We start from the raw sequence: 24,402 nt of genomic DNA, 5'->3' as shown, positions 1-24,402 counted from the left end.
TGACTTAGGTCATGATATCATTCATGTCAGTTAAAGAAAAGCAACGAATACATCAAAAAAATGTCAGCAGAAAATGTCAGAAAGTTCAAACATGTTGAGGAAGATAATTTCCTTGTCTCCTTTTGTGGTGCAAAAGCAATGGAAAAAGAAAACGTGTTATATTGAAGAAAAACGATTATTACAGGTTACATAACCAGAATACATCGGCATGTCAATCGATCCCCGTTCAAATCAAGGGGTGAGAAATGAAAACATAAAAGGTAAATTCAGGAATCACCCAAAATTTAAAAGCTTAAGCGAGAACCATGTCAACTCTACGTTACAAATAATATACACACTGCTTGTAAAGGATTCAGCTGCCGAGGTTACGTGGGGACGAGTGCCAATATTTGGTTTTTGATGATTCCCATACACTTTTGTATCTCAGCATATACAGGAAGGTTCTGTGAGCAGCAAGGCTGCAAACTAACAACGGCAGAATCCAGTATCACAGCTATATCAGCCGGTGGAAACTCTCGTTCTGTACACCTCTGCAATAGTTTAAAAATACCGATCATGAAAAAATGTGAATAAAAAAACAATCACATGATCTATCTCAAAAAGGATAAACATGAATCAACATATAAAGTGTGTTATATGACATAAAGTGTATAAAGTGGGTCCCATTTATTGTTTATTAAGAGTATAAATTTAAAAAGTAAATGTGTGTCAGAGTGGTGTAGTTAAAGATGTGCGGTAGTGTAAGTTAAGAGATGTAAAAATATATCCCTCTCTCTCCTCTGCCATGCCAGCCCTCTCTCTCCTCTTCTCTCTCTTCTCTTTGTATAGCTAGCTGCGTTGCTACAGTTAACAATGCAGTTAACTTTGTTAAAGTTATCAAGCCCTTAGCACAACCACAAGAAGCAAAAAATCAAGCAAAAGTTAGCTACCTGATTTTTGTCAGTAAAATCTGACCCTAATAATGGGTTAACATCACCCACTAGAGATGCCCTAAGGGTTGCGTGCATGAGCTGAAACTATTTTAATTTCTCCTTTTTACCGAATAAGTCAAGTATGTTGCACAAAATGGACGAGTAAATTGTCTGTCAAGAAGTGGTTGTACTATTTTCAGTTTATCAAAACAACACATTACATTGCAAACTCTTGGAAACCAGTTTAGCATTTGATCAATTTGTACAGGTAACATAAACTTGGGACCACGACATCAAATTTACCTGAATCATGAGTAATGTAGCCACACAGTGACTTATGAGTTCTGATGGGATTTGTGCTTCATTTCTGTCCAATACGTTCTTGAACTCAGGTTCAGTTGAATGCAATGAATTCGAAGTGCAACAGGAAGTCAACAGATCATGAGAAGCTGAGCTCCCACGAATTGTATCGGCAGCAGTATGTCTCATGCCCAACAAGCAAGAATCATCAAATGAAAGCCGATTACTGACATAGTCTATTGCGTCCTCAATCCTCTCAAAAGTATTTCCTCCTGCCTTCGAAGATGTTATAGCCTAAAATGATCATTTAAGGGGAAGCTCTAATCAGACCTAGCAAACCATATCAGAACTAAAAGCAAAAGCTCAATTAATCAACGTGATGAATGAATTGCCTCACCAGGCCACCTATGGTCGGAGGATCTACTATTTATAACTCAGTTATTACAGAAAACTACATTTGAATTTGGTGTAGCATAATAAACAAAAGCATCAAAGACTTTAGTGCATTTCTCAGGTGACTCAGGTTTCTGCAAAGTACATATACATTTCATTTCTTCCTTTGAAATTATGGAACCAGTGATCATAGTTCCAATCTTACTAGTAAACTATTTCAGAATGCCACGGTTCAAATGACATCTCACCATAAGATGGAAGTAGGGCCTTGCATTTTACAGCTGCTGAAGCATTTTATCGTTTTGTACATCAGAATGATGAAATTTGATACTGAGTACGGAGATGGTATCCCAATCAAATGTCATCTTGGGATCTACGAACAGACATGGGAATAATATATCCTTCCACCTTGCTGATGTGTCGTAAGATACGTATCGTATTGTGAGGTAAAATAAGTCTATCATACACGTAGCTATTTGGAAAAGATCATTGATTGTATGCCATAGCTATTTGGAAAAGAAATCACAACACAATTCTTTATCATTGGATATTTTGGCATATCGTAGATGGTGGTTGGGGATGACATTGCCAAGATGAAGGCCTTCTTGACATTGACTCAATGGATTTGGACTGAGGGACTTTGTTCTTCATGATACACTTGATGTTTTGCTATGTTCTATTGCTTGTAGTTTCCTTATAGCATGCAAGTGGTAAATGGCTATACCTTATGGAAGTAATGAGGGAATTAAGATTGTAAATGCCCAGAAAGTGTACTTTTCCAACATGATATTAGTTGAAGGTTTGGAATTTCGCACCTCAAAGCTTCTTTTCATATATGAACAGGTTTTCATTACTATAATAGGTATAGCGACTTTATAACTTGTACTACCTTTGTCAACGTATCTCGCGATACTCGGTATGCATACGAAGACGATACATGAAGTGAGGAAAAGATACAAGATAAGAATCTCGATTTGACAAAATTGGTGCCAACTGCCTAAAGAAAAAGAAAAAGGACAGAGAAGCAAATTCTGTTCTGTACCTGCATAGCTGCATCTACCATGGTCCGAGCTTTTGTTCTCGAACTTTCAACAATTTCATGGACATGAGGTCCTGATTCCTGGAGGTGATTTGCAGGCTGATCAACCGAGCTCAAAGGCCCACCTGAGTCCCCTAAGTTGGCTGTGGTCCTCAGCCTTGCAAGTGGTAAGCTTCCTTGGTAGGTATTCCGTTGTCTCAAGCAATAAAGAGCAGAAGAAACCTGCCAATGAAGTTAAATGACTTTAACAAACTTAAAGAAAATACCTGTCCCACTTTGTTTGTCCCATTCTTGGCAGCCGTACCCTTCAGTCTAGTCCACAACTAATGTATTTTCGTGAAAAAAAAATTAAGACTATTCCACCAACCAGAAGATCCCAATTACTCCAGTAGGCAGTTTTCAAAACTATCTAGAAAATAAAAAGTCAGAAAATAAAAGGGAGCATTTGAGATGACTGAAAGAGAAAAAATGGACAAACAAGTTGGGATGGAGGAGCGAGTATCAAACTGATAATAACAATTTGCATAACTCAACATAGAACTTGGAAACACATGCCTGCTCATTTACTTCATTTAACTGTACAAGTACAGCCGCATATTGCTTCTTAAAGGGCTCGGTGTCCTTTAAAGTATTGTCACCATCTTTCTGGTTTTCCAACACGTCATCATTCATGTGCCTCAATTCGGACACGACTGCTTCCTACAAGTGCAACACGACCTATCAACTAAATTTGAAACTATCATTTGTTATAGGATAACATAAAAAATTTGAACAAGTGGACTGCAATTTAAGTATGTTCTGAATGCAGTTTTGAAGACAAAGGATTACTGGGCAAACATATTACATAACAATAGAAACAAAACAAATTGAAATGGTGACGAATTGAACAAGAAAGTCAATTGTGGAGGGGAAAAGGAAAATTGTTTGATAGAGTCCACCTGTACCAAAGAAAAGGTGAAGAAGAAAAAAGAAGTCCATACAAGTTCAAATAATCAGTGTATCAAAGCAGACACCAACGACCTTCTTACCACAAATTCGACAATACCATTTGAGGCTATACCACAATGTAGAAGCAGCCATGCTAACAGTACTTAGGATAGATGCAAGGGAAAATTAACAAGTACCATGGTCGTATTGGTGAAGGTGAAACCTCCAAAATGAACATGACAAACAAGGGTGTATTCATCATTAAGCGTGCAGAACTCGAGAGAAATTAACGGCAATACAAAATTTACAGCATTCATCTAAATTAGTTCTAAAAGCTAACCTTTTTATCAAGAGCACGAGTCAACTCAGCAAGAGCTTGCACGTCAGCTTCCTTTGCCTGGATCTGGGCCAGAATAGAAGGCTGAGAATTTGCTGTTTGTTGATTGTTCGCAGTTTCACTGGGTCCATTCTTAGCTTGCGAAGTAGGATTTGCAGGAGATCCCTGTCAGGGCAAAAAAGTCTCCTTCAGATAATCTTACAGCTTGATGATTTTAGCTGCTTTATCTGTATTCTTTGGTTGAAGCGAATTGCAATGATGTGACTCGGACAACAAAAGCAAGACCAAATGTGCGCATTAGGGGTTCAACGGGTATTTCTTTAAAAGTAAGGAACAGTTTTTGAGGAATTAGTTTTTGGCATATAGGGAAGTGCTGTCTGCATATGTAAGAGACCAATATGGAAAATGGCCCCCCTAGCCCTTTCTGCAGTTTGATGGTTGTAGAGAAGGGATAAGAGGTTGAGAATTTCACAACTTTTGAAAGCATTCCTAAGTTCATAAAACCTTCAACACAATCGGAAAATAATGTTTGGTGGTTCGGATGAAAATGTTTTGTGCCAGAAGGTCATTATAAAGTTGATACTTGCCCTGGAAAGAGTCTACCAAAAGCTTTCAATAGGAAGATAACAATGCAATGTGGGATGTGATAAAAGTACAAGCGTCTAAAGAAACTTTATTGTCTCCTTGGCAACCTCATAATAACTCAATTCAATAACATCAGATACCCATAAATCCACACATGAGATGTTAAACAGGGCAGAGAAAGAGAAGACAATAAGTTATTTCAGTGAAATTTGACACAGAAACAACCCATAGAACAAAATTCAAATCTTCTACATGCCCAATGTACATTGCATGTCATATGCACATAAGCAACAATCGAGAAATAGAAAGTACTGACCTTTGACTGCTTCAACAAATTACTCATGGGATACGTTGAAGATGAGACATGACAGGGAACATCTACATGTTCCAGACTTTCACCAGGAAAATTTTTCATGTGCCCTTCCTGTTTCTGATCTTTAGCCCACCCATTCATTTTTAGTTCGTTGAAATTCTCAAACAATTTATCAAAAGTGACTAGGTTCTTTGCCAGGGATGCAGGCATATTCTCCGATGGGTTTAATGGCATGCAATCAACATCCTGCAACAAAACAAGAGTTAGGGAAAGCAAAAAAGAGGTAGAGAGAAAAAGAATACGATGCATTCAAAGGTATATGATCAAATTGAAACAAAACATGCTGTTATCTTTATTTTACCATCTCAATCAGGTAAGATATTAAAGTTCAGTCAAATTGAAAAGGTACAAAATTTCAGTCATCCTAGGCATTAGCAACAGTTTTTTTTTTTTTGAAAGTAGACTTCACTACATTGGCAACAGTTGAAGAGTACCAAAAAAAGACTTCACTACATTTTCTTTTCAATTCCTGAAGCAGGTAATTCAACGCACCATTTTGTCTTAAGCACTGCAGCATATAGCATCTAGTTGGCAACAACCTCTATGAACACAAGACACTATTGAATCTCACAAAGCAACTGTTTTCTTCTTGTCATAACCTACCTCATAACAAATAACGGCATTCGCATCGACCATTCTTAACCTTTGGGCCAGGAAAAGCTATTTCTAAAAAATCAATACATACAGATCTTTGAAAACCTCAACCAGGTGAAATTGGTAAGTGATGATATAAAAGAAGCAAGTTGAACAAAACACTACCAGGACAAATTCCACCCCTAGCTCTGGTCGGTCAAACTGAACCCGACACCTGCTATGATCCACCGTTAACACATTTCCATCATGAACCTCTCTTGTTCTTGGATGAATCGCTATGACACGCTGGCCAACGGATAGAGGCCTCGCAAGATCCGTTGGGAGCCCTTCCCTGGTACCTTCACGAAGTTCAGTATAATGTGTTCTAACAGAATCACGGTATTGGTTAAGCTTCTCCTTTTCTTCCTTCAAGAATTGCTCAGAAAACCTCCGTGGTTTGCCAAGGGAACTGCATTGACACAAAAATGAACAATAAACTGCTCTGTATCATACAAATTATCAGAATCCACCCTCTGGTTAAGGCTTTAAGCCCAGCATAAAGTATAAAGTGCAGGCTACTAGCAGTAGCAATAGCAATTCATGAAATACCACAACCCGACAACTGACCCCAACTAACCCAACCTCCTTCATTGGGATGGGGTTGCGGATCTTATAATCAAAGCAGGATCAGGTAATCTGACTTGGTTCACCGAGGAGATCGGATTGATGAAACTATCCCTATATCCACCAACCAATATTATGTGTGGCTTGCCCTAAGACCCTATGGTATTTAGCTTTGGAAAGGTTCTGCCATCAGTGACAGGGAATTCATGATCACACTGCCCCATCAGATAGCACCTTGTGTGTTGATTCTTTCATGGGTACAAAGATGGAAAAAAGCTTAAAGACTACTAAAGTGGAAAAAACTTGGGACCCGATGCCATTATACCCAATAGCAAGTTTAAATTTGCTTCTTATTCCTGTCAGACATCAGCTTTAGAAACTTCCCAGTTGCTATTGCTACACAGAAAACCATCAGTGGAAGGTGCATACCTTCTTATGACACCCCATTCAACTCGGGTTAATCTTGGAACATGTCCTAATCCAACATGATTCAAGTACTCCACAAACTCCCTTTTAGCAAACCATGGGTAATCAACAGCACTGTAGAACCACTCGAAAGCACACCATCTCCTTAAACGGTTGTTCGATAGGCAATTAGAAAGCTTTTCCTGCATTTCCTAATCACACATAAATATACTTAAAACTCTAAAGATACTGAAGCTCATGGAAACATGTACAAATGATACCTTAAGAATGAGTGACCCATCCTGGGCAGAAGAAATTAGTATATTAGATCTGTGGCCATCTAAAAATTTATCAGAGAATTTCAAATCTTTCACGTTTTGTGGTTTCTGTAGCTCCATCTTACGCCTGCTCCTAACTTTGGTTGGTAAATTAACCTGGTTCGTCACAGGAACCTGTACAAGTGATTGAGATGAATCATCCTTTTCCCCTCTCAGATCAGTACTTGAAGAAAGCTCTGGTTGTCTGACTGATTTCCCTTGTTTTTTCTGAGAGGAATTATTCCCAGAGCGTTTGCCCTTGCTCATCACCTTCTTCCCCGCATCTCTAGCCTACAACAAAGTGCAATAGTAGAATTACCAATGGCATAAATAGCTACACAATATACACAACAGAAAATCAACAAAGGATAAGGAAAAAATGAAAAAGAATGCAGGAAGGGACTAGTTAGCATTAATATTTTAGTAATTTTAAATCAGTGGAAAAGGCATAGAGAGTTATCATAGAAAAAGAAAACTATATATGATTCTATACTTCAGGAAGAAGGGAATGGTGTAAACATAAGGACAGGAATCATGCAGAGGAGTTTCAACACCAGCATCCACTTTTTTCAGCGTCAGGAATGAAGTTCTTAAAAGAAACAACCATCCTCTTTGGCATCTTTGTTAGAAGTACACCTTTGTTACAAGTTCTTAATCATTTACTGTAAAATGATGCCAAAGATTGACATTTATAGGCAGGCTTCAGTAAACCTGCTGGTGTCTAGAAAATGTATCAATATGCACAGGCATCGGTTAGCCTGCTACTGTAAGTCCTTTTAAAGTACACTTAGAAAGTTCCCATGAAACAGAGAGAGTTCAACAAACCTCAGCGTCCAGAGATTCACTCGGATGAGTATCATCAGTATGAGCTTCAGTTTTTGGCATCTGCAGATGATATGCTAGCATAAGTGTAACTTTCATAAATCAGATAATGCAAGCAAACCAGTGTAAGAAAGTCAACATCCTCTCTTACTTTAGATGACATCTTTTGTTTCTTTCTCGAAAGTTTAGCGGTGGGCTGCTGAGGTTCCTCCTTTGCTTCAGGGCTAGCACCAGCATCAAGAACAGAAACTTTTCTAAGCTTAGATGTTCTAACAGGGGATCCAAATCCCGACATTAATTGATTCCGTTTTGATTTAGCTCCCGCAGATTTGATCCTGTCCCTTTGATCCTGTAACCCATACCTATCGACAAGATCATCATCATCGTCTTCTTTTACCTGAACTGATGACTCTGACACACAAGAAATGAAACTGTAAGGATGGGTGCACACCATGATGTTCACACTAAATAGGATTGAAAAATGCCATTCGCAAAGGACCCAAAAAACAGTTATATCCGTCAAACTACCCCGACTTATATTAAATCTGCCATTCCCTAATTGCCAGGAACAATCACCACAAAGACCGCACATGTAGCCGAACATACTAAAAAGGAAGAGTTTTACCTAGCTGTCTATGCCATATAGAGAAAACATTGCAGTATTCCTCTTAATCAGATGGAGAAATAATGTAGCATTCCAGACGGAGAATTGCAAATTAAAGACAAACAATTTGCACAAAATCTGCTTAAGACAAAGCTCCTGCCTGAATGATAACACCCTGGCCCTCACCCATGACTTGATCTACAAATTAATGAAATAGAGGAAAGGCATGACAAGTTCAATATTATCACAGTAAATGCAGACATACGCCAGGTTTTCAGAAGGAACTAATGATGTCAAAAAGAAAGCAAAAAATTGCATTCAGGATTTCAGGTGCCAGTGGAGGAATAATTCGACTTGTCTTCAACGTGGTACTTAGGCCCCGTTCCTCTTTCTCCCAAAATCTTATTTTTCAAAAAGAACGTAATTTCAAACTCAAATATAACGAAAATGAAAAATAAATTTTCAATTTTTTTTACACCGTTTAAAAGATCTCAATGAGATATATCAAACAAGATCCATATTGATAGGAAAATTATTTACGTAAACATATGATTTTTGATCTTGAAATTACCTTCTTTTTCTTAAACTTCCTTTTTTTAAAAAGTGGAACGGCCTCTTAATCATAATCACAGTTCGTAGAAAATAGACTCAAAAGATTGAATGACCAGCAAAAGAAAAGGAATTTCCTTGAAAATTATGACTCAGGGTGGAACATGTCTCAAAACCCTTTCTCAATTGAGCTTCCTAATATGCATATTTCCTAGTTGGAAAAACAAGTAGCATACTTCTTGAGAAAAAAGGACTTTGGCTAGGCACTCTACGAGACCATCAGTCAAGAGATGGGTGTGTGAGATGAACAGAATTATATGAGCGCTAAGGCATTTCTATCTCCAATTTATTACGTGAATTCTCTCTTTATCCTTACACCTAGGATCAGTTTCCTGGTGTGCATACAATGTTCTCTCTCTGGTTTTGATTTTCGGCGCTCCGCCCTGTGGGCGCTCTCCTTACTCTTATATTTGAAGTTCTTGCATTTCAAACAGTAGGTATGTAAACGACATTGTACCCAACACTTCTAAATCTCAGTAATATATTACACATGATATTAATACTAACATTCCTTGCGTGGAAAGTTATTATCCACACAAGAAGGGCTAAAGTATTTGAATCTCCAAAAGAAAGTAAATATAAAGGAGACAAACTCTAGGGATCATAAAATACACAAGAAGAAACCGAGGACACGGCACACATTATACCACAGCCTAAGAAGCCAAAATAAAGAACCTTAGGAATGTACTCTTATATCGAAATAAGGTGAGCAAATTAAATCTTTCTAGTGACAGAGAATAAGCCATAGGGGGGGCTGCTATTTAAGTGGTAAATATTGTAAAAAGTAAGGCCTGTCACCCCTGCCCATACCCCAATCGATTGGGGATTATATTGGTTTTGTTGTAGTAAATTACTAATAAGCTAAAAGCAAGTTGAGATGAGACATTTCAAGTAAAAGATCTCTTGTCACACACAATGAGACATTTCAAGTTTATATTTCCACACGAAGTCCAAAACTGAAACTCACAGAGCAGTAGAGCTTACCAATTTCACTTGTTGTTTCTGGCATCATCAATGACAAATCAGCCAAAGTTTGCAAGGCGTCAAAAGCAGACCCTTCGTCTGCATAATGACAAACATGAAAGTTTATAGATGACAAACTATAGAAGAAAAGAAACGCAACAGAACCCAGGATCTTTAAAACTTGACCAAAATTACACACCTCTTCCAAAAAGAGCCTTTTTGCTTTTCTTCCTTGAAACTTGAGAAGTGGACCGTGCAACTTTTCCATCTGTAACCTCAAATTCAAGTTTTCCTCTCGCAGTGCCTATGTTTTGTCCTTCTTCTGTCCCACTACAGGCTTCCTTAATGTCATCCAAACGATGATTTCCACTATCATCAACTTCTAATTTCCTTCCATGAAGCCTTCTTCCCTTCCTGCCTCCGGCAACTTCGCTTTGCCTCAAATAATCTCTTTCCCTTGCAAAATCCCCATTATCAGCTTCCATGCTTCCTATGCTTCCTTCAAACCCATCTTCATCAACTTCACTACCAAGCTTGGCACTGTTCAATTCCAATTCAGCACGCAGCTCACGCTATATCCAAAGACGAACAACAATGGATTAAATGTCAGTAAGATACCAGTAGAAGGTACAAAATTCTTTGATATGAATTGACATTACCCTTCGTTCACCACTCCGAATTGGTGACAGCATGATGCTCCCTCTTCTTCTGTTCACTGTTTGAGAAACTTGGGGAGAACCACCTTTTTGTGAAGCCTCTGCCAGTGTTAATGCTACCTCATGAGCAACATCATCATCATTAGCATCCACCTTTAGTTTCAAGCCTTGCCTAGTTGTAGAAAAAAACTTTTCCCCATTAACTTTCTCATAAGAATATGAAACAGGGAAGCGAGGTGTCCTTTTCCCCACAACACGAGCTCGACTTCCTGCAGAAAAAATACAAAGCAACTTGCACTAATTAAGCCTCATCCCTCCCTAATACTGGCAAATGTAGTATGTATTTACTATACAAGACATAATCTAGTTCTACTATTTCTGTCACATGTCAAATCTTTTTATTAAAACTGTCCGTTTTGAAGTTTTATTTTAATTTAAAAAGTCCATAGCTGAACATTAGAAAGCTAGGTCCCAAAAGTAGCCCAGTGCTTGAAACCAAAGAAAACCAGTGAATGCAATATACACTCTCTTTCACCAAAATGCCACTCCAAACGTAAGAGAAGGATAAGCATGCGCAAATGTAGTCTCAGGCAGATTTGAAATAGGGAAGGGGCTTCTTCAAAGATGAAAGAAAACCAACAGAGCGCTTCTTCGTGGTTATTTTTACAAGATCATAGTTATTTTCACAAGTATCCCCAATAGTTAGTTTCACAAGATCATACCGACAGAGCGTTTCTTCTTCGACATTAACAAAAAGCCAGAACCAGAAGCAACTGGCTGGGAATGCGAAACAAAGTGTCCATCAGATCCTAGAGAGGTATTAGGCTGAAATTTATTCCGAACACGCTTTCGAGATTTTTGGGATGTCCCTACACCATCATTGCTTTCTTGTTCGCTGTCACTTCCTTCCTGCAAGGCCACAATCCAAGAACTTATTTACATTCAATTGACACAGTTACCTATTACTCACCCGACAATATCACAAGATATACATACATATATGTGTATATATAGCCCTTCAAGGAACAAAAGCACAGGTGGAGCCAAGTATGACCCAGATGGGAAAACAACACCCCCAAAGCCCAATTAAAAAAAAAAGGAAGAGAAAAAAAACTTTCCTAAAACTTCTGGTTGAAATATATGAGAAAATAATCACATCTGTCCCCTTCGAAATTTAGTATTAGCTCTGTAAATATATTATGGGCCCTCCTTTTGCTCTTCACTAAGAAATATAGCAAAAAAACACTAGCATTTTTCCTTGAAAAGTTTATTTTGCATTAAGTCCCATTCAAGTCATAAATATATATAACCTAATCGTCAGGAATTGATGTAACCAATTTTTCGCCATTGCATACTAGAGAGAAAAATCTTTCCACTAATATTCCATGATGTGTAGCAATAATAACAATGCACATTAATCTTCAGCAGGCTGATTGAAATTAAATTACAATCTCACCAGATTGCTGTAGTGATCAGTCATCATTGCAATTAAGCCAACCACCGAAGCAGTCCCTTCTGGAAGAGATAAGTAAGCCTGACACAGTACTAATAGAAATTAGCAACATAATATTTCTATTTGCTGATCAAACAAAATGTCATGCTAACTACATAACTTCTCTCATTCACTATGACGCTAAAACCCTTATTTTGTCCATACTCTAACTACAAGCCCTGGACATCTAACTTCGTATTTATGAAGAATAACAGTTTGGAATTTACAGTAGAACTAGGCTTCATCGCTTCATAAGGATATGCAGCAGTTGAAACCAAAACGATAATGTGTTCAAAAAAAACAAAAAACAAAACCATAATAGCTGCTAAGGTCGGGTAAAACATAACCAAGGTGGTGGTGAAGAAAAAGAAAAAGATACAAAGTCCTCATCTGAACCAAAAAGAAAAAAGGAATCAGTTATTACACCCAAAGTTCATAATACATGCCCGTGCAACAAAACATACCAGAATATAGGGTACTTAATTGGTTTCTATGAGTGTTACTCAAACATCATTTCCTCCTCCATCATCGAATTTCTCAATCATTGATACACTCAACAACCCCATACAAAACATCTACCTGAATGGAAATCATCTTTGAAATGCAGGAACAGTGGGGGAGTAGCAGAGTCATCTCTCTCTCTCTCTCTCTCTCTCTCTCTCTCTCTCTCTCTCTCTCTCTCTCTCTCTCTCTCTCTCTCTCTCACACACACACACACACACACACACACAAAACTTTCTCACATGCACAAAATACAAATATATCTGATTTGTAGCATCAAACAATATTTCTTCTCTTTTTGGGAAAAAATTTCAGGTTAGAAAAATGAGAAAGTAACTTCAAAGCCCCCATCATTACTATTCATTACTAAATAACTTATTCCAGCTTCCCACTCATTTAAAAGAGTATGAACCACAAAACTTGCACTTTCAGTTTATAAAAAAGCACACCAAATAACTCAACCATCAATCAAGCAAGAACAACCAGGAAGCAAATACACCTTTGGATGCAGAACATATTTTGTGAACTACCAGAGATCTAAAGTCCAACACTTTTTAGATAACATATAAATTTCTTAAGAACTAAAAGCAGCACCAACAAAAACCAAGACACCTCACCGCTTGCCTATTTGGGACAGACGTACTTCAGAAAGGATGCACTTACCTTATTCATTGTGTAAAGGGCCTCCACCATTTCCACAGATCGGTTTCTCACTACAGCAACCACCTTTGATCCGCATGAAACAAAAATCAGAACAGCTCAACACCATACGTGATAAATCAACAAGAATAGCAAGTGTAATCCTAGCTTCCATTTGACTAATGCAATGCAGTATAAATGACGTTGCCAAATTCTCTCCTCGTACAGACTACACACAAATGGATTGGTACAACAGTACTTCTAAGGAAACAGTTTACCAGCAGGTGGCTGGTAAGGCTCTGTACATTTAACGCTTCCTATAGAAGAGAGTGCCGCACTAGGATGCCCTTTTTTCACATGTACGGTAGAATAGTTCTTCGTGTAAAGTAAGCCACACGAAAGTTAAAGCAAGTCCCTAGTACCACTTACCCATTACATTCCTATCATGGCTTACAGGACATCATGAATACTTTGATTTCTCTTTTCCATAAACATGGTTATAATGACAAGAAGCTACGAAGCACCGGCATGCCTAAGTGACAGTATCCATTCCAGACACACAAGAAACATGTGGGGATTTGTATGGTAGTATGGGACATGCAAAGTACTGCGCCCAATTCTATTAAGAATGTACGCAGGGGACATGTATGATGATACATTGTGGTGTCATTGTATTTCAAGGATTAAAGAACATAACAAACTTGTCACTTGTGCCTCATATTTGTCTTTTTCATGGATCATCTCTTAACTATGTAAAAGCAGTGTTAGTTTTTACTTTGATGAACTTGGAAACGTGAACTTGGCCACTTGCTCTGATGAAACAAATACCAACAATACTTATTTCATAGTTGAAACAAACACAAATAATACCATTTTCAGAGGTTTTGGCTTAAGGTTCTAGTATTTATGAAATTACTCGATATTAAGCAGGTGCGGAACCCATTTAGCTCGTCAAGGCCATCGGTAGCAAGGTGCTCCTGGCCATTTATTCACCACTTCACAAGGTGTGGGATTAGGGACAATAGGCCTTGATCTCACAACAAAAAACCATAAGAACTCAGGACCTTCATGATAAATTCAAACCAACCTTTTTCCAATCTGTTCCATACTTCCGATATGCTTCATAGAAACGCTCCAGCTCTGCTTTGCTCCATTGTGAACCTAACAAATCAGATAGTTTTCGTTTCTGCAAAAGGCCACGACACTTTAAGCATTTCAAAGATAATTGCAAATAATGAGTAGAATGTCTTACTGTGGTTTTTTCAACTAATGCAATGCTATGCAATAGACATAGTATAACCTTCTTTTTTGTGGTCCATCAGCAGGATTTTTTTTTTTGGTAAGTTAAATCTTATTGAACAAAACAAGGACAAGACCCCCGGGGCATACCCTTGTAACGAAAGATAAAAAAAAAGACACCAAGACCAAGCAAATAAAAAACCCCAAAGGAGGCCAAGCAAAGCCAAAGGAACCTGAGACATGATCCCTGCACCCAACAGCAACACAGCAATCACCTAGGCCCCTAGACCAACACTACTTCAGAACACAAACAACAGAAACCAACAAAGACTACAGGTCCACAGTAGACTATCTAAGGCATACAAGACTAAACTTGTGAGAAAGCAAAAATTATACATGAAATGTTCCAGACCAGACACAAGTACTGATTAGTAGAGGAACTCTTGATATTCCTCCGAGAGTTTATGTAATATTTTACATCAGTGATGATCTACTGAACCACACCATCCACTTCTTCCATCTTATTTTGGAAAATCCTGGTATTTATTTCCCTCCATAAATGATACTACAATGTAGCAGCAAGAGAGAGTTTGCAGATAGACTGCTGCATACCCTTCCTCTTCAGATGTAGATTCATCCATTTCAACTCTTGCAACAGACTACCAGGGGATTTAGAGATGTTATTTCTACTTAACAATTTCCCCCACCAATCGGTAGGAAATTATATGAAGGCTTTGTAGCGAGTGGAATATCTCAAGTAGAGTCCTTGGGAATGCTACCCTGTAATATTGTTTTCTCTTTGTTTCTACAGATGTAGATTGTAGTGAGGTTATTCTTCTTTGTATAGGTGCTTGTATTGGGGTTTATTCCCTTTGTTTTCTGAGTTGGTTGGTTATAAAATGGTACACTTAACCAAAAAAAAAAAAAACAAACTAGACAATCAGCTAATAATAAGTTTGACACCACAACCTCAATACAATAAATTGCCCCATATTTGGTGACGAAAGAATGCAACAAACAACCTCTACAAGATGGAGGAAATAATTAAACTTTGCCTTTGCAAGGATTAGTCTTCTACCCTCCCAGTTGGGAAGGAGTGCAAAGCCCACTTAGTTATAACCCTACTAATCACACTATCGATAGAAAGTAAAGAGACAGCCAATGCAACTGAAACATGAGTAAAAAACAATAAAATTTACAAGTACAATATAATCCCTAGAATAGGACAACACAAATAAAGCATAACAATAGCACACTCATGTTTTGACGCTGAATCAGCCTTAGGAAGTCACACCCATGTCATGTCAGAATCAAACAAAGTGCCAAAACTGTCGAGCATTATATGAAATGCTCTTCAAATCAACTAGTGTAGTACTCCCTCCTTGTCTTGATTTTTTTCCTTATTGGACACTACCACCAGTTGTAGCCAACCCCAAGTGATTGGGACATAAGGCTCGGTTTGGTTTGGTTATTGGACACTGCCACCGGTCTCATTATATACCAATTTCATTAGGAGGAATTTTGAAAAAGATGAACATAGAAATGAGAACAAATGTCAGATCCTAGGCAGCCATTTGATGTAACGACATATAAAATTACAAAACCAACATCCACAAGAATGGAATCAGTATTTCTAATCATAGATTCTCTTTCTAATTGAACACATCCTCTCTCGTCTCGAGGAGAATAGTTTGAGGAGGTATGAAGAATGTCAGCCCAAATATGTATGGTAGAAAAGGAAGTAAAAGCTCCAATGAACACGAATGTGATATGACAATCAGACCACTATGCCTATCGCCAAGATGATCACAAATTTGACCTTGGCGTATTTGAAATTGTTCCTCCGAATAGCAATGAAAGATGTCTTCTCTTCTCTCGTTTCTTATCAACAAATCAAAGAACAAAAGGGATCGAACTTTAACCTGTGGTGACATGACAGTGGAACCCCCGAAGACTATGCATTTGAATCCACCACACACAGGAGATAGGGTTTAGCAAAAAGAAAAGGAAATGCAAAAATCAAAAAATCCTTAAAGCCTCTGTGTTTTTCTAATGGCTTACGTCCATAGACAAAATAAAAAGTGAAATCTTCATCCCGTAGTAAGAAATTCAGCCATCATAACTATTTTTTTTATGCCTGCCAAAAAATTAGATTTTGCAAGACACCATTTGAGCAAATGGGAACAAGGCATCAGATTTATGGGGAGACTTCTTTGATTATTTTTAACATTACCAACATCTTGTAAGAGATTAAAAAAAAAAAAACTCACCCGCTGCATGCTTTTCTTTGCATCTCCATCTTTACTAGGAGAGGCCTCATTAACATGAGAGAAACGCTTATTCACACTTCTAGATTTTCTTGTCGGGGCCATGAGTGAATCAATCCCCTAATCACCTGAGCCACATCAAGCAACATGTGTCACAAGACAAAATTACCAAATGCAGAGTGAGCCAAATAAAAGCACAAGTCTAAAACAAAACTTAAAAGTTTGACTGAACGACCAAAGAGAGACACAATTTGTTCCGCCGTATGAAGGCATCTTCCCTCATAAAATGGGATATGATTAAGCATAAAAGGCAGACTCGTCAATAATAATACTACTAAATCTTAATAAAATAAGCTAACTTTCACTCAACAAAGTTTTCCAAGTAAGCTCAACATATTTATTCAGTTCCATCTAAATTCGCATGTCAAATTTAGCATTAAATATGAGCTACATAAATAAATGTATCATATAACCTATTACACTAATTGCAACTGATGTATTTTTTTACACTACAAGCTTCAGCTCCAACTCAAATGCATACACATGAACACAAATTTAAGCTCGCCATTCATATATAACCCTATACCTAAAACCTATCTCCATGACGCAAAAGCTCCAAACCAGTGATTAAATGATGAGGACGCGCAAATTCTAAAAAACTGGTCGTTTCCTTTCTAACCAAATCTCAGACCCACCTTTAGAACTAGCGAAATCATCATGAATTTAGCTTATCAAATATTTTCAACATAACAAATACCCAACTGAAATAAGAAGTCAATGATTAGTTTTACAACGAGGTCATCAGTAACGCGACATGGGAGTGAGATTCAAAGCAGACTTCGATAGAGACCCTAACCACCGCCTATGAAATTTACTGACCTCACCTTTTACGAAAGCGACTCCAACTCCTTTTTCCCCAGTTCAAATCCGGGTCCAGACTGAATTCTTCCTTGTATTCCAAAATAAAAGAACTCAAAAATGCTGAACCGAAGTCAACTACAAGCCCTAGCCTTCCAAGCTGACGACGAGGGTTCGATTCCAACAACACAGGTCTCCGCAAAGTCGAAAGACCATGTATGGGAAGAATCCGCGCCGCAATCAAAATCCCCCTTGCTACTGTAAGCAAAAAAAAAAGGGGTAGGATTGAAATTTCCAATGTTACACCACCAGAGGTGAGCTGATCCCAGTTCAAATTAACAAATCACATCAAAATCTGAATGTGCATGTAAACATCAATACACACATCTGACATACTTTACATGGAGTAAGTAAACAATGTATATACATCAGTCCATTATTCATTTAAATCTTGAACGAAACAGCGGAAAAAACAAGTGGAATTAACATATCACAGCAAAAACTGAATGTGCATGTAAACAACAATACACACATCTGACGTACTTTACATGGAGTAAACATATACATCGGTCCATTATTCATTAAAATCTCCGGCGAAACAGCAAAAAAACAAGCGGAATTTCAAAAAATCGGAAAAGAAAAAAAAAGATGAAAAAAGAGAGATTTTAACTGAAGAAGCATAAACAGTGGATACAACACAGCGTGGAAGCAAATATAAAAGACATTGCAGTACTGGGAATTCAAAAATTCAAAAACAACAGCTCGATTTGCCGAGACGAAACCCTAATTACACAGCTCAAAAACAAAAACCAAAATATTATGAAAAAAAAGAAGGTCGTAATCGGAAAAAGGCAACGAAATCAGCAAATGGCGCACTTACGGAATTCCGAATCAAGGCGTAGCACGCGACGGTCGCATCGGAGAATTGAAGAGAGAGAGGAGAGGAGAGAGAGGGGAATTGAAGATGAGAGAGAGAGGGAAGGAATTTGGGGCAACCGCGAAACTTGAAAACGAGAAATGGCGAAGGAGGCAGCAAAGCGTTTTTTCGTGCGATGTTTCGTGTTTAAACTTTCTTTAAATATATTTGAAATTCACTGCGAGAGAGTACAGTTTTGATTTTGATTTTTTTTTCCTTTTTCGATGTTTTTGTTATTATCGGGTGCGGACACGGGGAGTTGTCGTTCGATGGATTGGACGAAATGGGGCCGTTAGATTTGCTGAAAATCACTCGTGATTTGTTTGGGTCTTCTAGACGGACTAATTTGAGGGTGCAAATTAGCTAAGCCGAGAGGAACCAAGTTAGCTCAGTTGATTGTCTCGTTTCCCCCGGCGGAGGCCCGCCAGAGTTCGTGCTCTCTGGGGGCGGAATTTGAGGTTCAGGCTATAGATAGCCTTTGAATCCTCTATTTACTAATATATTAACACCATGCTAAATCCGCTCATATATAAAGTGTGACAAAAAAATAGCCGAATTGAGGAAGTCAGCTTTTTTGGCTTGGATATTTCGAAAGCATTTGGGTAAGAGTCATAATTTTGTACTTTTTAAATTTGTCTTGACGAGACGAATCAATAATTTACAAAAATTAAACACAAAATTAACAAACACAAAAAAAAAATTAAATAAAAATAAAAGAATAAAAAAACTCGAAAATCTTGGCAGAACTTAGCTAACATTTTTTCTCAGAAGAGCTACGAAATAAAGGACAAATTTTGTAGGCCTAGCATCAGAGTAATACGGTGAAACTAGACTAAACTAGCTCCAAGGAAGCTGGACCAAAGTCTCTTCCCCAGTTTTAACCCCTATCAAATTTATACCGAATTTTATACCCCATATGGAAACTCCGGAAACTCTACGGTTTCCACCATCCATCGTAGGCTCCACCGTGCATTCACACCAGTAATCGGATCCTTGGCCGTCATTTTCCCTTTGTAGGACCCAAAAAATAGTTTGTAATGCCAAAAAAATCAGCTTGAACGAACGTCGATGGGTATATGAAAGTTGGATTTTGGTTTATAAATTTGACTTTAAATTATTGACAGGATCATACCATTTTTTTTATTAACTATAATTCAATTTTTGATTTACCTATGGATGTTCGATCAAGATGATTTTTTCGCAAAATTATATCACTTTCCAATCTCCAAACCTATAAAATGAACGGTTTATATTATTGCAATAAACAACCAATGGCAGTAGCGGCAACGGTGGGATTTTCACTGGAGGTGGACAGAATTTAATCTCCCTTTTCAAATCTAAATTTAACAGTTACGGTTAGATTTTATGCATAGCTAGATTTGTGTTTGACTTATGTATAAACTGGTGGAGATGACCAGGGATGCAAAATAAGTTGGTATTTATTTTTGCTTGTTTAAGAGACGCCAAGGGAAGCCTTTGGCTGAAATGAACTCATTTAGGCCTTAAGACTGAAATGATCTCCCAAAAATTCCAAGCAAGTTTTTTTCTTATAAAATGAACTCCTTTGGACTGAAAATGCAAATTAACTCAATCGAGTCCCAATAATTTTCAGGTGCAATAAAGTAAGCCCCAAGGGTTAGTCCAGTTGGTTGGTGGATTTGCTCCCTGAATAATTGATCGCGGTTTGCTTCTTGGGATCAAAATGCAAGAAAGTAATTTATTGTGAAAATTCATAGTCCCGACATGAATTAGTTGATGTGCCGTAAGCTGGCCCAAACACCCCTTACGCCGAACAAAAAGAAGTACTAGAAAGTACCAAGAATTTCTCTTCTTGAATCATGCAAGAGGCTAGTCAGGCTCCACTCACTGGGCCAAAGGCTCTCCTCATCACTTAAAGGAAAAAACCTTATAGTCCTAGTAGTAATTCTTAGGTGATTATTCTTAGCTTCAACAATTCAGGGCACAAGCAGCAGAATCTTATCCTCAAAACAATGCCAACCTTGTGTGAACAAAAGCATGACAGAATTTCTGCATCAAAAGCTTATATACTGCCATTACAGAATTTCACAGGATCAGCTATATATTCAACAGTCCTCAACCCTGAAAAAGGTAGGAAAAAGGAGGGAAAGCTCAATTAGCATGCCTTGAGAAAATGAAAACAATCCAACAGAAATAGAGTGCAATATCACTGAACACGATACCTCGATAGAGCTCGTCAATGTAGAAGACGGATTCATGCAGTAATCGAGCCCAATTGAATGCGGCTTAAGGCTCGGTTTGGTAGAAATAGAACACAATATCACATAATTCAGATAGTTCCCATAAAGGGCTACGAAGCCCATAGGCCGTATAGCTAATGGAGGAAAACCTGAACTTGACAGCAGTGTATACAACAGATGCACAGAAGGAAGAGTTACTTTGAGCATGCTCTAAATGAAAGACAATGAATCAACTCAATTTGATGACAAAAGATATTTAAGCTTTTGTCAATACAATCCAAGAAGCACAGATACGAATAAGGGACACAGAAACAAATGGGGTCTGTTACTGGCACCATTGAAGGTCATGAGCTGCACCAATCTTGGCAAGTTTATCTGCCACCTTGTTAGCCTCCCTTAAATCATGTCGTATGGAGTAGTTCTGGGGCTTCATCAGTTGTGGACATTTCTTCAATGTCACATGATCTATCAGCCTCCATCTTCACAGCCGCGATGCGAGCAATCGGACTCTATTTCAGCATTCTTTCTAATCTTGCTGCTTGATAGAGGTAAGCTCATTCAGGATGCTCCATAATTATGCTTCAAAAGGAGAGCTGTTCAGCAAGCGTCTGAAGTAGCCTGACCCCCGAATCACCTCCTTGTCTCTTAAAACTCGGCTGCACCCAGCTGCGCGCACCTTGATTGCCCTTGGCACTTCCATAGGTATTCAGCCCGAGCAAACCAACTGGAAAAAGACCATGCTGTTTATCTAATGTTTCTGCATCTAGTAGGAATATTCAGATTAAAATCCTCCTTGATTTCACTGACATACTTGAAGATAAAAGACATTAAAGTAGTCATATCACCGCCAAAATTCTCAAAACCTTTACTTTTTTCAAAGATTTCCAAAAATGCCCGATGATCTTCCCACCAAATGAGAAGCTCATTATCTGCTCTACCAACTGATCTAGGAGGCATCTTCTTAATGCTCCGGGTTGATTATTCAAAAAAAATTCAATGAAGACAGATCCAAAGAAATCCTTGTACTTATTTTGATGATAATTTTCAATTTCCAAATCCAAGCTCAATAGGGCTGGTATTGTCTTCAGAAGTTCACAAATCATAAGCAGATTCAACACTAAACACATCAATGGTAATACCTTTCCAGCAAGGAGTTTCCGACAGTTAATTGATTCCGGCAACGTGGAACTTCCACTTCGTTCATCGGAAGAAAAACAGATAACTCAAACTTTCTTACCAGCAGAGAATTTCAAATGACTGCCCCATTGCGTTCAAAACAAGGCGAGTCACGTTTATATTAAAGGGGGACACCACTAACCAATCCACTCGCATCTACATACCCATGTGTAATTAATTGCAATTTGCCACAGCCAACTTTTCCTTGTACAACCTCAATAGTTCACGAGTTTCTTCCTCGTGCCTGTTCAAATGAAGATCCCAAACCAATTTCTTGACAGAAAAGTCCATCGTTATCATGATTTAAGCATGCCTAAAGAATCAGTCATACTTGGTACGTAGTCCCTAACGAAGAAAGGGGAATTTAAAAGAAAAAGAATCAATTAGCATACATGAATAAGAAGTATAACCAAAATCATCCAACAGAAATATTACTCAGTATGGAAAATTCAGAGAATTCACCATAGTTCTCAGCAATGTTCCAAAAACACAGAGAGAACAAATTTGTTTGACCATATGCATGTGTTGTAACAATGAAACGGAATTGACATATCAGAAAAATGACCGAATTGACAAACAAATATCCCAAAATCTAGAATCTGCCACCTAAACAAGACCAAGCTACTCAGATGAAAAGATGATGGTTCATTGCATCAAGCCTTAACCGTTACAAAGCGATAGAGAATTCAGTGCAGCAATGGGGAGCTTCAGACCCTAAATAGGAATGAAAATGGACCACTAGAACTTGCCTCCCGGCAACAAATTTCAATCTATCTCCCACGTGTATTAAAAGATTGAAAATTTAATACCCAATCTTGGAAATGATGATTATTTCCTTGAAGGCAAGTATCATTTAATTTGTGAAGATTCTATCCAAAAAATCAAGTCCACTGGTCCTATTCAAGAAGTTCCATTTATCTTCTATACGAAATTCCAAAACCTAGTCAAAGAATACCAGAATTATTGGGACAATTTGAGTCATCAAACTGAAGACAGAGAAGACCAAGAATCCAACCCAGAGATCAACAGTGATGACAATGGGCAAGATTATTGGGATAAACTGACAAATGAAGAGTTGCAGAATCTGAACAACATGATGGAATTTTAGTCAAAAGAGGTAATCATTCCTGCTTTTGGTCCCACCAGCACCGAAAGCAGAAATAGTCACCTCCCAGTCAGCCATCATTTCACCTTTCGGCCCCATCTGCACCGAAAGTGGAAACAGTCAGCAATCATTTCTGCTTTTGGCCCTACCAGCACCAAAAGCAGGAACAGTTACCTACTTTAGTCACATGGCTGAGTCATTCAGCACTTGTAAAACTCGGGTCCTTATTCTATAAAAGGATTCGAGAAGTCAATAGGCTGAAATAGGCTATTCAAGATAGTAAAAATAGAGTTAGAGAGAGAGAGTAAACAAAGTTTTGGGTTTTCAGAAATTGCTTACTCATACTTAGTCAAGATTAAAGTACTACTTCTGTATTCATTGTGAGTCTGAGCGACAAAAATTTGCTTGATCTTAGCATTAAATTAAAAGGTGTTGAGTCAAGTTCACAAATTAGTAAACCCTGTTATTCTACACGGGCAAAATCCTCCCAAGGGTCTCCAACTCAAACAGATTTTGAAGAAGTTGACCCAAATTTACGTGTTTTACATAAAGATTTTGAAATTGATTTTGATAAATTATACAAAGAATTTAAGTTAAAGAAAAATAAACAAAAAAGAAAAGACTATGCTAATAAATATTCACGATCCAGACAAGCCAAAATAATTGCTCAATGGGAAAACTTCATGAATGAAATAAGAACTGAAATCTACTTTTTTAATTACTTAGAAAAATATTATAAAAGGGCTAAAACTATTACGACAGTTACAAAAAGGGAAAAGAATTCTTACCCCAACAACATATCTTCTCAATCCACTATTAAACCAAATCAAAGTCAAAATATTAAAGAGGCTCAGCCATATGACTAAAGTAGGTGACTGTTCCTGCTTTTGGTGCTAGTAGGGCCAAAAGCAGAAATGATTGCTGACTGTTTCCACTTTCGGTGCAGATGGGGCCAAAAGGTGAAATGATGGCTGATTGGGAGGTGACTGTTTCTGCTTTCGGTGCCAGTGGGACCAAAAGCAGGAATGATTACCTCTTTTGACTAAAATTCCATCATGTTGTCCAGATTTTGCAACTCTTCATTTGTCAGTTTATCCGAATAATCTTGCCCATTGTCATCACTGTTGATCTCTGGGTTGGATCATACTCAGGATCTCTCACCTCACTAACTGATCATTTAGATTGCTTGAATCCTCCAGCTATCCTCCAGCTTCAAACACATTTGATGAAATAAAGAAGGAATAAAAACAACCAATTTAGCATGCATTAAAAAATAGTATGAAACAAAATTATCCAACACAAGTTGGATCACATAATTCACCATATTCTGCAACATAAACTTAAGTATCAGTTTTATCAACACCACCCTGACCCAGACACCCAACAGATGTTTCCCTACATTTTGTTCACAAAATCAAAGACTCACCAAGCTGTTCAGCTGTTCATAGGCGGCGATTCCAACAGTCCTGGAGGAGTTAATAGGCCAGGGTATGAGAAAGTCTCTGGTGGTTTTGGGTTTGGTTACCAAAATGAAGCTAGTAGAAGTATTTTG

The 24,402-nt window shown here is 38.0% G+C and overlaps 1 protein-coding gene across 3 annotated transcripts; it reads right to left on the bottom strand.

The window, feature by feature from the left end:
• Positions 1-139: 139 nt before the first annotated feature.
• LOC131322108 (protein ALWAYS EARLY 3) lies at positions 140-18,487 on the bottom strand. 3 transcript variants are annotated; one of them, XM_058353255.1, is made up of 21 exons: positions 18,315-18,486; positions 17,461-17,692; positions 16,580-16,704; positions 14,158-14,256; positions 13,095-13,157; positions 11,895-11,972; positions 11,161-11,347; positions 10,442-10,707; positions 9,982-10,354; positions 9,804-9,881; positions 7,758-8,017; positions 7,610-7,669; positions 6,749-7,075; positions 6,492-6,670; positions 5,625-5,907; positions 4,809-5,051; positions 3,911-4,072; positions 3,199-3,342; positions 2,647-2,865; positions 1,215-1,505; positions 140-530 (listed from the first exon to the last, which is right to left on the bottom strand). In XM_058353255.1, exons 3-21 carry the CDS (start codon positions 16,679-16,681, stop codon positions 366-368), a joined length of 3,579 nt encoding a protein of 1,192 aa, XP_058209238.1. In that variant the 5' UTR covers positions 16,682-16,704; positions 17,461-17,692; positions 18,315-18,486; the 3' UTR covers positions 140-365. The 3 variants fall into 3 exon arrangements, with proteins under 3 accessions (XP_058209238.1, XP_058209241.1, XP_058209239.1); XM_058353258.1 differs by lacking the exon at positions 3,199-3,342 and having other exon boundaries at positions 18,315-18,487; XM_058353256.1 differs by lacking the exon at positions 17,461-17,692.
• Positions 18,488-24,402: the final 5,915 nt, after the last annotated feature.

The sequence above is a fragment of the Rhododendron vialii genome, chromosome 4a, assembly GCF_030253575.1.
Source record: "Rhododendron vialii isolate Sample 1 chromosome 4a, ASM3025357v1".
NCBI lineage: Eukaryota > Viridiplantae > Streptophyta > Magnoliopsida > Ericales > Ericaceae > Rhododendron > Rhododendron vialii.
Note: the sequence above shows the minus strand (reverse complement) of the source record. Positions and strands in the feature narration are given on the sequence as shown.

What these genes read in the sequence shown, in the direction of transcription:
- LOC131322108 (XM_058353255.1), bottom strand. Translation starts at nt 16,681, where the DNA reads ATGGCCCCGACAAGAAAATCTAGAAGTGTGAATAAGCGTTTCTCTCAT. An exon ending in GAATGGGGTGTCATAAGAAG is followed by an intron (nt 5,908 to 6,491) that starts GTATGCACCTTC and finishes GTGTCAATGCAG; the next exon opens with TTCCCTTGGCAAACCACGGA. An exon ending in TGGTAGATGCAGCTATGCAG is followed by an intron (nt 1,506 to 2,646) that starts GTACAGAACAGA and finishes TGATCATTTTAG; the next exon opens with GCTATAACATCTTCGAAGGC.